Here is a 14,466-nt window from a genome sequence, read left to right as displayed (position 1 = left end):
CTTGGCGTTAACCATCCAGCTAGTCATGTTCTTCACCTGTTTCCTGACCTACAGGATGCTTGCTTGCACAGGCCACTGATGGTCAAAAGAGAATTTGCTATTGTTGTTTAAGGGGAAAAATGTAAATTTGTTTCAAAAGTTTTTTTAAATCATCAAAGAAAACAAACACCAAAAACATATCCCAAAAAGTTTATTTGAGATCGGCAGCATAGTCTATTAATGAGATGTTATGACTAGGAGCGTTACAATTAAAGAGATCTGTGGGAGGAAATTTCGCGAGTTATGCTCATCTAAAACATAAACTTTACACCTTTTATGAAAATGTCGATGAAAAGATCCCAAGTGAAAATAATACCTAACCTCTTATTTGTTTTTGTAAACGAGAATTAAAAAAAAAAAAAAAATGAAGATGTTTAGCAGACAAATTGATGAAGACTTGGACATATACTCAAATTATTAAAATTTGAAACCCTAAAAAGAAGTCACACGTCCCTTTGTAATCAAGAAGCAAACATTTTGGAATACATTTTCTTTTCTTGGTTCTTATAATCATTCAAGGTCTTCTTCACTTTCTGAATTTCCCGCAAGATTCCTGCAAAATATTGCACATATACCAAAACTGCATTTATGGACAAGTCTGATTTAAATCAAATGATATTTCTAAATGAAAATATGTATATAAAAAGACATTGAATGTATTACTATTAAATGCCTAAAACAGACAACGAATAAATATTACTATAAGAATCTATGTACACACACATCATATGCAGATATCCTACACTAAGTTTATAAGCATACGTTAGTCCATACCTTTATCATCAGGGCTTGCTTCAAGAGCTTTCTGGAGATATTTCTGTTAAAAAAAAAAGGCAAGATTTTAGAAATCTTGGGTTGTGTCAAAGCATACTGGGAGATTCAGAGATTCATGTTATTGTTTTGGGAAAAGAAAATGGTCTTTTTGTCCACAGGTTGGGCAGGAAATGCATTTAAAATAAAGAGATTAAGAGGAATTTGACAATTCAATTAAGAGCAAACGCATACTCACCAAAGCCTCTTCCCAGTTGTTTTTTGCACTGTGTATCTGGCCACTACGGAAAAGGGCTTTACTGTTGGTTGCATCAGCAGCCAAAACCTTTTACATTAAAAAATTCCACCTTTAAGGGTTTGATCAATCTATTTCCTTCTTTTGTTTTTTTAAGCAGGATAACCATAAGAACATGCAAGCAATTTGCATGAGTATGGCCAACAAAAATTTCTAATAGTCATTCAGACAAGTCAAAATTAAATTTTAGCATTCAAGATTCTTCAGTAAATTTCTGCAGTATTTGTCCCAAAACACTAACAAGGGAAGTCCACTCAATTGTGTGAAAGTGCCACCACTTTGTCCCAGTTGCCAAATCTCTTTGAAATACTGTTTTTGAAAAAGCTTTTAGTTTAAGTATTGTCTACACTCACCTCATTACAGTTTTCCATTGCTTCATCATATTTTTCCAGTTTGATATTACATGCAGCCCTGAAATTCATAAATACAGATCATAACATTGTACATAGCAATCTGTTCATTTTATAGCAAATACTATTTTTTTAAATGACAAACTTTTTTCTTGATAACAACAGAATTAACAGTAAATAGTAACATGATATTCATTAAACACCCTAAACAAAAACATCTTCAAAAATTAAAGCATACGTCAGATAATTTAAACCCCAAACTATTAGCTAAAACAACTGGGTAACAAAAAGAGTAGCTGAAAATTCGAAATATTTCCTAACATACTAAACTGTATAATGAAATAATCATGTAACGAGTCTCATGTTTCAAGTCCTACACAGAATTTTCACAATAAATATGTCAAGAGTGTCCATACAAGTTTAGTGTGACTGGAATAAGGAGGTCTTTTTCCATGTTTTTGGTTCATCTTCATTGAAGTCTTGTTCGTCCTGTAGTTTTTCGAGATACCTGAGATAGAAGACAAGAAATGCAGTGTTATTTGAAAAAGTCTAAGGATGCCAGAATTTTTGTTCATTCAGCAGAAACTAAAATCTCTACTCTTAAACTTCATAAACACGAAAATATAACTTTTCTACACATTACTACTTATGCCAAGGTACAAATGAAGACTGGATTGCTGTAATTTTCTATTTAAGCTGTCTTGTTCAGCAAATAATATTAAATTTTGTGAACAACTTCAAATGTGTTCCTCACAACCTTCAGTGACTGATCCTAAAATGTTTCTCAAGTCTAATTTACTTATAGGTCTAATCAGTTCAGCCTTAGCCATGTATTTTTTGTCTCAAGTTGAAAGAAAAAGGAAACAAAGTACAATGACATAAATTCAGTATGCTTAAAGTGCTGAAGCTCAATAAGCATACATATATTCATGGTAGGTAAGTTTCCATCATTTTTACACACTTAAAAAAATATTTTAAAAAACCCCCAAAACCACCAGCATATACCTAATCTATTCTATTATTTACCATTCTTAAAAAAAAGCCCAAATTGAACACTCAAATTACATGTGTACATGTGAATGAGCACACACACACACTCAACCACTGTCATCCATATCTAAATATTTGCAAGTCTATTGATTACTGGCAGGTATCACAAACGGCTTTCCTATCATAGTATATGATACTTAGTGAATGCTAAAAAGATATTTTTATTAAGATGCTGCTTTATGCTACCTGAGAGCTTTCTGATATTTCTTCTTTGCTTGTGCAATCTTGCCCACCTTGAAGAGGTCATTACCATACGTTTTCACTTCCTGAACCAAATTCTTCACCTCTTCTATACAAGAAGTCTAGAAAGAAACCAAGACACACAAACAAATTTGACAATGACTGATGCTTAATTAAACAGGGGTGGCCAAAGTTTCAAAACTGAAGTTTTTCCCCTTGTATTAAGGAAAACCAATGCTACTACATCAACACAAATAATATTCTATAAGTGTTTTAGCTCTGCATCGACAGTCTATACCACCTTGTTCATGAAAATTGTTTGAAGCAAAATGAAAATATAGAAATGGGCACTTTCAAAATCAATCAAAGTATAACAGCGTCAAAACTCATACTTACAGATGTAAAATCTATTTTACTATCCACCGGAAAATCTGGGTAGCAGTCTCCTGTCTCATCAGCTCTTTGATAACTAGAAATGTCAAAGTCTGCAGGCAATTCTCCGCAGTCCTCAATGACACAATTCTGCAAAAGTTTCTTGATTTACTTTGTGTCTTCATTGTATTTATTTAACAGTCAGTACTTATTGTACGCTACTAGACAAAAGTACAGATTTTTAGAATTCTGCTTGCGTACACACACATCTCATTCACACTCTTAGCTAAGTGTACTTATATAACCAAATCCTGACAATTAATTAAAAAATATATCTATATTACTTTTAAATTACTTAGAAAATCCCACACACTTTCATGTCCCTTATTTTTTTATCACTTTATTGTTCTTTGTGAGCAACACAGGATATATTTTTCCATTGCTCTGCCAGCCGTCTGGTGGCGCAACGGTTAGCGCCTGTCACCACTGCAGAGAAGGTTGGCTGCCCAGAGTTCATTTCTCGTCTTGGGCACGCTGTTCTTTCTCTGCGCGTGGCATCTGCTTACAGGGCTGGCTGCCTTGCCGTAATATAGCCTCAGTTGCTGGCACGGCGTAAAACACCAAATCCCTCCCCCCCCTCCATTACTCTGCCAAGTTAGACTCTAAGAGGAAAACTCAAAATGGAGACAGCAGCAAAAAAAACTAACCTTCACTGGTCGTTCTCCATCTGTTTCTTCATACTCCAATGCTCGCACCACGTTCATACCAGCAATTACTTGACCAAATACAACATGCTTGTTATCAAGATGTGGGGTGGGTACAGTAGTAATGAAAAACTGAGAACCATTTGTGTTTGGACCTGCATTTGCCATAGATAACAATCCAGGTCTGTCATGCTGAAATTTAATACGAATTAAAGAGTTATTACTTTGCGTCCAAATGAATCTAGAAAAATAAAAGAGAAAGGAAAAGTAGGTGATTGCTGAAGTCATATAATCATGAACCTCAATTAAAATCAGCTGACAAAAGCGTAGAAAAAATAAAATATAAACACTATTATACATTTATTTGTATTAATGTAATTAGAGAATCCAGCAATGCTTCAGATGGACTTCTTGCCCATGCTCTTCCAGGGAGGTTATATAACAAACTTTATGCTGCTAGCAGAGTTATTTCCCTCCCACAGCTTTGGTGTTGCTCATTTCTGAAAGTGTTATGCATGATGTCATTGAATTAAAAAAATACTTGTTTCAAGAATGCAATGCCAGTGTGATTTAGTACTGCACTATGGTCTGGGCATCTCACTACTATTTTTGTTTAGGTTTACACTATCGTCTTGCTGTCTCTTCACTAGAAGTCTGAGGTCTATTTTCATCATTTATGCATCTTCACTGAAATCTTTTAAATGCTGGTAACCTTCACCAAACATTTTCTATGACCTACCTCTATATAAAAGGGTACTCAGATCTTGCTCATCTTCCTCACAAAACTATGTTGATTGACATTCACATGATGTCAAAATCTTTGACAAAATTTGTGTATGTAAACTGAAGCTACAGGTAAAATTTCAGTCAAGATCCTACAAACATGGTGTATAACCTTAACCTAAAATAAAACAATAATTCTTGCAAAATAAAGTTACAATCTGATAAATTGTTTAGGATAGAGCACAAACAGATATTACCAGATTCTGTTTTACTGATAAGATTACAGTAAACAAAACACACAAAAAAAAAACAGTAGCAGCAATCTAAATCATCTAACATTTTCGTGAGCATAAATATAGGAAGGAAGACTTTTACCTTCAGTTCAAAGTTTTCATCCTCAAATTTTGCTCCATAAATACTTTCTCCACCAGTACCATCACCATTAGTAAAGTCTCCACCTTGGACCATAAATTCCTTGATGACTGAAAGAGAAAACAACCAAGATGCAAAACAATATCAAAATACTAAAGTGAAAAAAGTTTGGATTTTTTCCAAATCTGTTATATGTGTGTACATATATATCCAGATTCTATGAATTTTATTCGTTATATTAGCAAAGACAGCTCACCACTGGGTTACTAGAACACCTTTTTTTTGAAGTTTTGCAACTGTATATGGTGCAGTAAAGCTATATTTTTTGTTTCTACAAAATGTGACTTACGTAAATTAAACAGCTGATTAATTAAAAAACGAAATGCTTACTTCTGTGAAAGATGCATCCCTTATAGTGCAGTTCCACACCAGATGCTCCTTTTCCCTTTTCCCCCGTACAGAGAGCACGAAAATTTTCAGCAGTTTTGGGGACTTTGTCCTTGAATAGCTCAAATATTATGCGACCTCCTTGTGAAAGGAGATTGGAGAAAAGTGTAATAATAATGAGATAAATGCCATCAAATAACTTTGTAAAGCATGTACTGTCAAACTTATACAACATATTAAGTTAATAACAAAATGGTTTGTACAGTAAAGTTTACAACTGTCATGATATATATATATAATACACATGATTCATCTGTATTAAAAAAAACTGCATTTAAATTTGTTTTAGTTGTGGTCCAGTCTTCACTACAGCTCTTAATTTTAAGCATCTTTAATTATGGGCAACAAAAGATGCATATTTTATATTTCCAGCAGAGTTTGCAGAAATATTTCATTTCATGTTATTTATGGAAGATTAATAGCTGATTGCCACCATATACTGCATGTGCTCTGTTGGTGAATTAATAAGCTTTTCACATAAAATCTTATGAATATGGCTTGGCACTTTTCCTAACATTGAATTGGTCTAAATATATGAACATGAGATTCATTTCTTAAGTATACTCCAAGCGATTTCTCTTCCACGCGAAATAGTGGCAGCAAGACTAACGAAATCTGCAGGATAATGGGGTGGGGTGGTGGTGAATGTAAGCTCACCTGCTCAGTGCATGAGCGAAGAATTTTTAATTGAGAAATATTTTGATCGAGACTGGGTAGAGTTTTATTATTATGGTATTGTTATGTTAAATATCTCTGGGTCCAGCTTAATAGGGCTCAACATGACGCCATGCTACCTCTTTACGAAACGGAGGAAGGGGTTTAGGGATAGGGTAAAGCTGACAGGGTTAGCGTTACGTCTTTTTCCCGGTTTCTGGGCATGTTATGGCGTCCATAACAACGCATATCAATGCGTAATTCTCCCGAAGCAACCTTGTTCGCAAAACTCTGCGATAGGCCTCCGCTCATCAGCTGATTTCACTTGTGACGCAATGCTAGGGGGTTCTAGGGGTTTCCACAGGATAAATCTAATTATAGTAACCGCGTGGGTGACAATGGCGCGACAATAGGCTAGAGCCATTCACTTAGAATATTGGATTACCTAAATAGCCTTTTTGTATTGCATTATAAATGAAGTGATATCTAAGAATTGTTAGCAAAAGAAAAATTGTATACCAACCAGCTTCATCGCCAATTTTTACGTCAAAATATACTATGGGATTCCCAGCAGACGCCATGCTTGCATGTCAGTGAAAGTGAGACTATCAGGAAATGACGTAGTACGCATATTACGCGAGAAAATTGACGAATTGCTTCATCATTGGCGCTGGAGTCTATAAAAACAGCCTGAAATAGCTAAAATTGTCAGATTAAAATACAACCAAACGAAAATATGGAGTTTCCTAATCTTGGACAGCATTGTTCAGATTCTGAGTGTAAACAGTTGGGTAAGTTGTAAGTTATGGATATAGATGTTTATAAAAAAGATAACAGTGTTTCACTTTTACAAACTACTACAGTACACGTATAGAGCACTGAATGCATGATAGGAACTTTCAACTCTTTCTATGCTTTTTTCCTTTTATCTCTTTCTCTCGCTATATTTCGTTAATAATCATAACTAATTTTCGTTAGGCATCTGCTCGTGTCGAAAGATTTTTCTTTCAAATAAACACGTCCTTAGAACTATAGGAATAGAAAGCTAGTGTTAAAATCCATACTATTTACCAAACGGTTAACTGTGTCCCATCAGCATATTTGTCATTAAGATACAGCTAGAACAAGTTTGTTTCCATATGATAATCAGTTTCTGTTGTTACTTTTACTACTTTTTGTTGCAGACTTTTTGCCCATGAAATGTGATGCTTGTGGAAAAACATTCTGGTAGGGAATCGTATTTAACATATTATTCTTTTACAAAGACTGGAAAACTTTTTTTTCGTAAACTGTAATTTCTGTCAGTGTCTAGTGCAAATGTTCACCAATGGTAACTGTAATTATAGATAATAATATGGATAGTAGCAGTGGAAATGAGGTTGCCATGTGAGACAAATAAAACCATTTAATAACAACTGTGCATGAACATATTCTACTACAATATTTTTGTCATGGTATCTGCTGCTAGCAGTAGACATCAGTAGTAGTACAGGGCAGTGGTATATTTAGTTGGTCAAAACTGAAGGTGTTGTGTTAGTGGCATATAAGATGTTGTCTTTATATTCACTGTGAGCTGCTATCTTCACATAAATCCATTACCATTGCCTTTCTAAAAAACTATAAATGAATAGGAGTTTATTTTTAATTTTAAATTTCACAAACGAAGAAAGCTTTATTTAGTATTAACAATGGTAATTTGTCTTGCTTTAAGGAATAATAACTTAATATCCAAGTTTCTCAACTGTATAGTTTGAAAACTGTTTTGGTTTTGTTTTTTACATCTAGTAAGGATCATATACAGTATGACACACATGGCTGTCCAGAATCCTACAGAAAGGTAAACTTAATTTGTTAAATCTACTGATATTATATATTTTCCCCCACCCCCAATACTTAATTAAAAGCAGAAAGGTACAGATACAAGTAGAGAGGAGTTAAAACTGTGTGCTTTGACTAGGCATGAAAAATTGTTTTCAGCTTTTTAGAAATTCATTACAAATTTTCTTTTTGATTGCTGGCGTGAAGGATAACCAAGTACCAGTGTGCCCTTTATGCAACTCTCCTTGTCCAGTGAAGAAAGGACAGTCACCAGACATAGTAGTTGGTCAGCACATTGACAATGAGTGTCAGTCAGATCCAGCAAAGCAACGCAGGAAGGTTAGTATGCATGCATGTTTACACGTGTTTATTTAAAATCATACACCAAAAGATGTTTCCTTCAACTGATTTATTTTGTGCTTTTTACATAAGATATATCTTGATGATATTAATAACATAATTGACTGCATATATTGAATGTGTGAATGCACACATACATGTCTAAGAGAACTAATTTGTAAATACTTTTTTTTTTTTGGCAGGTGTTTACAAATCGGTGTTCAGTCAAGTCATGCAAGCAGAAAGAGGTGCAAATATAAAGTATTCTGTTAAAAATTTATATATAGCTTTGAAATTGTTGCAGTTTTTATCTGTTATTTTTACTGTACCATGTTCATTTGTTGCTCTCATATGGTTTTAGTTGAAAATTATGTAATTCTTTTTTGTTGTTTTCTATTCTAGCTTGTACCAGTTCTTTGTGAGAATTGTCATAAAAATTTCTGTCTGCGCCATCGGCATGAGCAAGATCATAATTGTAAGGGTTTCCAAGATACAGGGAGACGTGTTCCCAGTGCAGGGTAAGTGGCTTTGTATTTATTTTTGTAATTATGCTGAGCTTTTGAATTCATAACTTTACCAAGCACGTAGTAACCCTAACGCAGAAATTATTTTTCAAAATAATGTTATACTGTATCAACATTATTTGAATTTCACCATAGACACAGCATCCTATTTCTCCACTTGTAGTGTTTGCCTGTAGAAGATAAAATTTTGGATTTGCAGCCAGTCACAATTATATGAACAGATTTCCATTCTTCAGATCAAATCTAGCATCTGTTTTCACAAATAATAATAGGGATACTTATATTGCATGATATCCTAGCAATGGGCCATGGTCTCTACTCCTCACTTGACCAGTCTAGATATATGAATACAGTAAATAAGGTAACAGTTCTCCAAACACTTACACATCTGAACTGGGGATAGCTCTGGACTGCAGTGGTAATGGAGCTACTGCAAAGTATTCTGTGGACTGTGGTTAAGAGTAATTCTCAAGGAAGAGGTGTGCTTTAGCACACATTCAAAAGATTCATTGGTGAATAGGTGGCTGATATGGAAGGGGAGAGATTTTTATTGTTTTGCTGCACAGTAATTAAAAATCCTGTGACCATTTATTGTTAGGGTGACAGAAATAGTTAAGATACGGTCATTAGACGGAGAGCATAGTTATCTGTCTGGATGTAGGGGAAAAGAAGTCCAGAGAATTAGGGTAGGAGCCTGCAAAGAAATTAAAACACAACACAGACAGTTTGTACTGGATTTAAGAACGAATGGGTAGCCATTCCAGATAACGAAAGCAAGGAGTGATGGGGTCCTGTTTTGTAGCTCTAAGCACCAGACATGCAGCGGGGTTCTGTACTTACGTAGTTTACAAACGAGGTATGAGGGGCAGCCTGCGTGTAAGGAGTTGCAGTAATCAAGCCTAGAAAGAACAAACGCACTGAGTGTTGGTAGTGCATGTAGAGAGAATGTGACAGATGGCACTGATCTTATGTAGCTCATAATATGCAGACTGACAGAGAGCTATAACTGGGTCCAGCATAAGGGAAGGATCAATCACCAAGTATGACAGAAGAGTGACTTTGCTGTTGTAGTGAAGTATTATTTAAAAGTAGGTTGATCATAAGTTTGTTTAGTTTTTTTGCAGATGCAATGAATAATACTTTGTAGAATATGAAAAAGTATGCTTTTTTTTCATTTTTGTTCTATGGCAGTTCCCAGAGCATAATATTTAATACATTTTTATGACTTCTAGAGTTGCAGCTATAAACCGGGCAGAGAGAAATGGTGTATTATCTTCACAGCAGCAATCGTCTTCTCAAGCAAAAGCCAGCAGTGCTCCACAGAAAACATTACTGACAGGATTGGGTCGTCAGTTAGATGCGTAAGCATATTATTAATCATTTTCTGAACAGTTTAAAGTTATTTTATATTCTAATTTTTTAAAGTGGGAAGGAAATTAATAATTGGTAGATCTTTACAGAATTAATGATGTGGATCTCTACACATCTGTGCCATATACACTTCTGTTAATCTATTAATGTTTCCAAACCATAGCTATTTTGCAATTAAGTTAAATGAGGGCTTCAAGCTGTTGAAATTGTACTTGTCTGATGATCTATGTATTTCAGATTCCTTTCGCCAAAAATAACCTGTCTACTGTCTGTAATCATTCTATTTATTTTTCAGAGAACGCAAAGGAAGGCAGGCTGATACATCTAATGCTGATTTCATGCCAAGTCATTTGGTGAGTAGTGAGAGAAAATCTCTATGTATCAAGATTTTTCTCTGAATACATAGCAATGCATGTAAGACATAATCTTATAATTAAGAGTAACTCAGTGTTCAATCTTGAAATGAGTTTTGCAAGGTAGCCATTCACTTATTTTGTATTTGTATATAGATATTTGTGAATGAAACCAGACATCCTGAAAGAAAGCTAAACAAAATTAATAGCTAATAAATATTTAGAGGACACACACTTGTTAGCAGTGTGCAAGGAAACCAGGCATATATATATGCACAAAATATCATGTATATAGAGTGCATTACATAAAACAGAAAACGGTGGGCAGGTAGGACCACTGCAAAAGTCAATGGTAAGTTAGGCTTACATGACAGATACTGACATTCTGAATCATGTTCAATCAAAATTTTGCGTTACAAAATGATTGTTATGATGACAATTATGTCCAAGAACACAGCTTTAAGCCAAACCTCAAGGAATGTCATGTTTACTGACTCTTCTGACAAGAAAAATGTTGAGCAGTTGTGTGATACTGTCAGCAGCTTTATCAGCTGGCCAGCATGACTTTGATTTATAGCTTGCAAGCTGCGAGAATATTATTTTCAATCTGTGGAAAAGTATAGCAAGGAATGTAAACTGACTTATTTGGTTGCATCCACAATCTTCAAATCCAGCATGTCACTATTTTGACCCCTACTCAGGAAACTGAGCACAATTGGTTCAGATGTCACTCAAAAGCACATGATGTCCAACTTAACCCACCTCAGACCTATGTCTTAGTCATGATTTGTATATAAGTTTATTTTGGAGCCTGTAATATTCATTGCACATAAGCAGAATATCATTTAAGCTCAACTTCCCTTTTGACTTGCTGTACCGTTTTTTGGTAACAAATGAATCAAAATTCTCATTTGGGATGTCTAAAGAAAATCTAGAATTTTTTTTTTTAGAAACGACTCTGTAGAACTAGATCTATTCTGTATCTCTATATTATCATGCGTGTTGATTTTCAAGATTTCTCTGTTGTTAAAGACCGAGGAGGAGGCACTAAGATATGCTGTGCAGATGTCACTTGGAAATGATCTTGGATCAAGCAATGCAGGGTATGAGCAATGGGCATTTTTGTGTAGATCATTCATTAATTCTTTTATTCGTTTACCCCTTGACAGACACCAGTTAACAAAATGCTATGCTAGTATGTCCTGGTTGTTGGGGCGAACCTATTTTTCTACTCCAGACCACTCAGCCATTAGGGCACATGATAATTTGTTTAAATTGTAACCTACCTATACTTAGCATCAGCTTTTGATAACGTCTAATTGAAATAGCTCTTAACTGTCTGTGCACACAAATGACTATTTTGGTAGGAAAATAATTGCAATAGCTTTTTAAAGGGGAAGAGAAATTACTATGGTCACTAACTGGTTGTGAACAGATTACAAAATAAGCCACTTACATTTATCGCACAGTTCTTTTTCATTTTGGTTAAAAATTATTGTATGTTTTCACAGCTTTAATATACAAAAATATTTGTGTGCAACTAGCAGTTTGGTTCTTTACAGGATGAGTCAACAGGAGCAGGAGGACTTTATGCTAGCTCAGGCTCTTGCTGCTAGTGAAGAAGAAGCAAGGCTGCAAAATGCCCGAAGAGCCACGGTGAGAACTCCTTCTACCCTCCTAGTGTTGTGACCTGGGTTGTTGCCAGGTAACTAATACATTCTTTTGGTCACTGCATCTTGCATCTTAAATTTTCATCTGGTTGGGGGTTGTTTTTTTGTTTGTGTGTGTGGAGGACATGCTTAAGGCAAATTAGAGCAATAATGACCGGTCATTTATAGAATTTTTGTATACGCATAGCAATAGCTAGAAGTCTGTTGAGAGTGATCTCCCTTCGCCTAACTGGCTGAAGGGGACTAGCTCTTTTGTTTTGTCCATGGATCTGTGTCGAGTTTTAGCGTATTTTACCAATCTGTGATACTCCTTGCGCCATTCTCATCTATTGTGGATTGTTCCTCACTGCTTGTGCTGCGTCGTTTCTTCCAATCAATATTTTCATCCACTAACGGCTTCTGTGTCCTGTTTTTGCTTCCATCTTGTTTCGGGTTTTTGACTTAACAGGATTATAAATCTTCTTTATTGACACTTAAACTTTTTCGACTTCGTCTCAGAGGATTCCAAAACACATCTACAGTGACTTGACAACTGTTTCATTATGTTTGTGTGTTTTTCTTTTCTTTTTATTTCTTTTCATTTTAGTATGCGCTTTGAGCCTGCCTATAATGGTGGGGAAAAAGCGCTATACAAATTCAACATGTTGTTGTTATTAAATCTGTTGTAAAAAAAAAAAATTCGCATTCATGGTTGACCCCAACTAATCACGTGCAAGTAATATTGCAAAGGTAGTGTGCAATCACTGTTTGTGCTGGATTTTTCCTAAAATCTTTTTCTAGTTTCTTGTAAGGTGACTGCTAGTTTGGCCTAATGATTTATTTCCTAGAAACAAATGGTATTTTCTCTGTTAGTTTTCTGTTTTGATTCACCATCTTTTATATGTTTTCAGGCATCACGACAGGAAAAGTTTTGCCAGCTTTCCTGATGTATCCAAATTCACAGCTTCATTGTTTTTCCATACAGCATTAAGAGAGATGCTCAGTATAGCACAACATGGGATTGTGTGATTTTTGTTGTCTTTTTGAGAGGATGGGATCATGGGTGGCATTGTTATCTGCATTTACCTCTCTACCTACTGTGATGTCATGTGGGCAGCGCCAGCACTACAGATGCATGCTTGTTCCATATTTTTTGTGTCTTGTGGGTTTTTCCCCCTGGTCTCTATAACTGCTGACGATTGTACAATGTATATTATATTGTAACAATTAGAAAGATGACCTATTCATTTCATGATCTGGGACATGACTTTATTTTAGTTTACATATTTTAAATTTGGCATAAATTATTTGTCAGAGGAGGACTGTAAATGAGGGTACAAGAAAATTACCTCTGTGGTATTAAACATGGTTCAGAATAAAGTCTTTAAGTTTATCACTTTACTAAAGGCTTCAGTATGTGACCGAACCGGCAGTGTGCTCACAGTGCACAGTATTTGCAATCTTTCCCTTATCTTCCCAATCCAGTTCTCCAATTTTTATTTTTTCAGCTGCAGTCATAATCCAAAGTAACTTTTTTTTTGGTGGGGGGGGCTTCATGATTGATTCTTTCCAGTTAATCAGGTCTCATAATCACAGATTACTAATGACCGTATTAGTCACAATTTTTTTTTTCTTTTTTCTTTGGCATGCTGTTTGCTCATGATGAGCCATGTCTTGCCCATTTCCCCAGCTGCAAGGGAAACGAGGCTTCTTAAGATTTTTATTGGCTGTATAAAGCAATATGACAGTTTTTAAACTGTATCGATTATTACATCAAAGAACTTCCAGTCTCTCTCATTGTCGCTAAACATTTTTCTTCCTTTTTGTTAAGCTGCATGAAGGTGATAATTCGTGAGGCCATTTGTATGCTGTGTCATTTGTAAGATATTGATTCCAGAGGAATGGTATTATTCTGGTTTCATGGAATTTTTGTCATAAATATTTAATTCCTCTTAGTAGTCTATAATAACTGCTCCCTGGAAAGCAAGTGATGTATTAAGTCACCTATTTTATTTCCTTTGATCGTACGAAAATATATAAGAATAAGATGTTAATTATTAATAATGGATTGATCAACTTTTTATAAATTAAATTACATACATACTTGAATTACAAGTGTCATTCTAGCCTTTTTATGAATGTTCTTGTTTGCTGTACATTATATGCACTGTTAGTTATTCATTTGCACGACACGGGTATGGAAACCAAAGACATATTAACGCACACATTTTCGGTGACGTCTGTTATTCTTGACCTATATCAGAATTTGTCATATTTATGTCATGATAAATAAAGACAATGTTCATAACATTACAAACTATTTTGAAAAATGCTCTTACATATTTACTTAAATATCTCAGTTGGCAAATACCTGCAACTCTAAGTGATACAATGCGATTTTTTCTAATGGATATAAATGTTTTGTTTGATCAGTCATGTGCAAAATCTGACTACA

The 14,466-nt window shown here is 34.9% G+C and overlaps 2 protein-coding genes across 3 annotated transcripts; one reads left to right on the top strand and one right to left on the bottom strand.

Annotated features, from left to right (window-relative positions):
- Positions 1-175: 175 nt before the first annotated feature.
- On the bottom strand, positions 176-6,585 carry LOC112558966 (peptidyl-prolyl cis-trans isomerase D-like). The gene is given in 12 exon segments (XM_025229742.1): positions 176-592; positions 814-856; positions 1,049-1,135; positions 1,459-1,516; positions 1,872-1,897; positions 1,900-1,963; positions 2,692-2,807; positions 3,082-3,207; positions 3,765-3,953; positions 4,860-4,966; positions 5,247-5,384; positions 6,481-6,585. Coding segments are annotated over 12 exon segments (1,104 nt in total). The 5' UTR covers positions 6,539-6,585; the 3' UTR covers positions 176-500.
- Positions 6,578-14,324, top strand: LOC112558963 (AN1-type zinc finger protein 2A-like). Of its 2 annotated transcripts, none has more exons than XM_025229737.1 (11): positions 6,578-6,748; positions 7,142-7,184; positions 7,743-7,794; positions 7,983-8,114; positions 8,318-8,362; positions 8,517-8,632; positions 9,871-9,999; positions 10,305-10,362; positions 11,395-11,465; positions 11,925-12,018; positions 12,923-14,324. In XM_025229737.1, exons 1-11 carry the CDS (start codon positions 6,694-6,696, stop codon positions 12,956-12,958), a joined length of 831 nt encoding a protein of 276 aa, XP_025085522.1. In that variant the 5' UTR covers positions 6,578-6,693; the 3' UTR covers positions 12,959-14,324. The 2 variants fall into 2 exon arrangements, with proteins under 2 accessions (XP_025085522.1, XP_025085523.1); XM_025229738.1 differs by having other exon boundaries at positions 11,925-12,067.
- Positions 14,325-14,466: the final 142 nt, after the last annotated feature.

The sequence above is a fragment of the Pomacea canaliculata genome, linkage group LG3 (assembly GCF_003073045.1).
Source record: "Pomacea canaliculata isolate SZHN2017 linkage group LG3, ASM307304v1, whole genome shotgun sequence".
NCBI classification, from domain to species: domain Eukaryota; kingdom Metazoa; phylum Mollusca; class Gastropoda; order Architaenioglossa; family Ampullariidae; genus Pomacea; species Pomacea canaliculata.
The sequence above is the reverse complement of the archived record's forward strand: the minus strand, read 5'-3'. Positions and strand labels throughout refer to the sequence as shown.

Coding starts and splice junctions, on each gene's coding strand:
- LOC112558963 (XM_025229737.1), top strand. CDS start 6,694: ATGGAGTTTCCTAATCTTGGACAGCATTGTTCAGATTCTGAGTGTAAA. Junction 7,185..7,742: donor GCTTGTGGAAAAACATTCTG/GTAGGGAATCGT, acceptor TTTTACATCTAG/TAAGGATCATATACAGTATG. Junction 8,633..9,870: donor AGACGTGTTCCCAGTGCAGG/GTAAGTGGCTTT, acceptor TATGACTTCTAG/AGTTGCAGCTATAAACCGGG.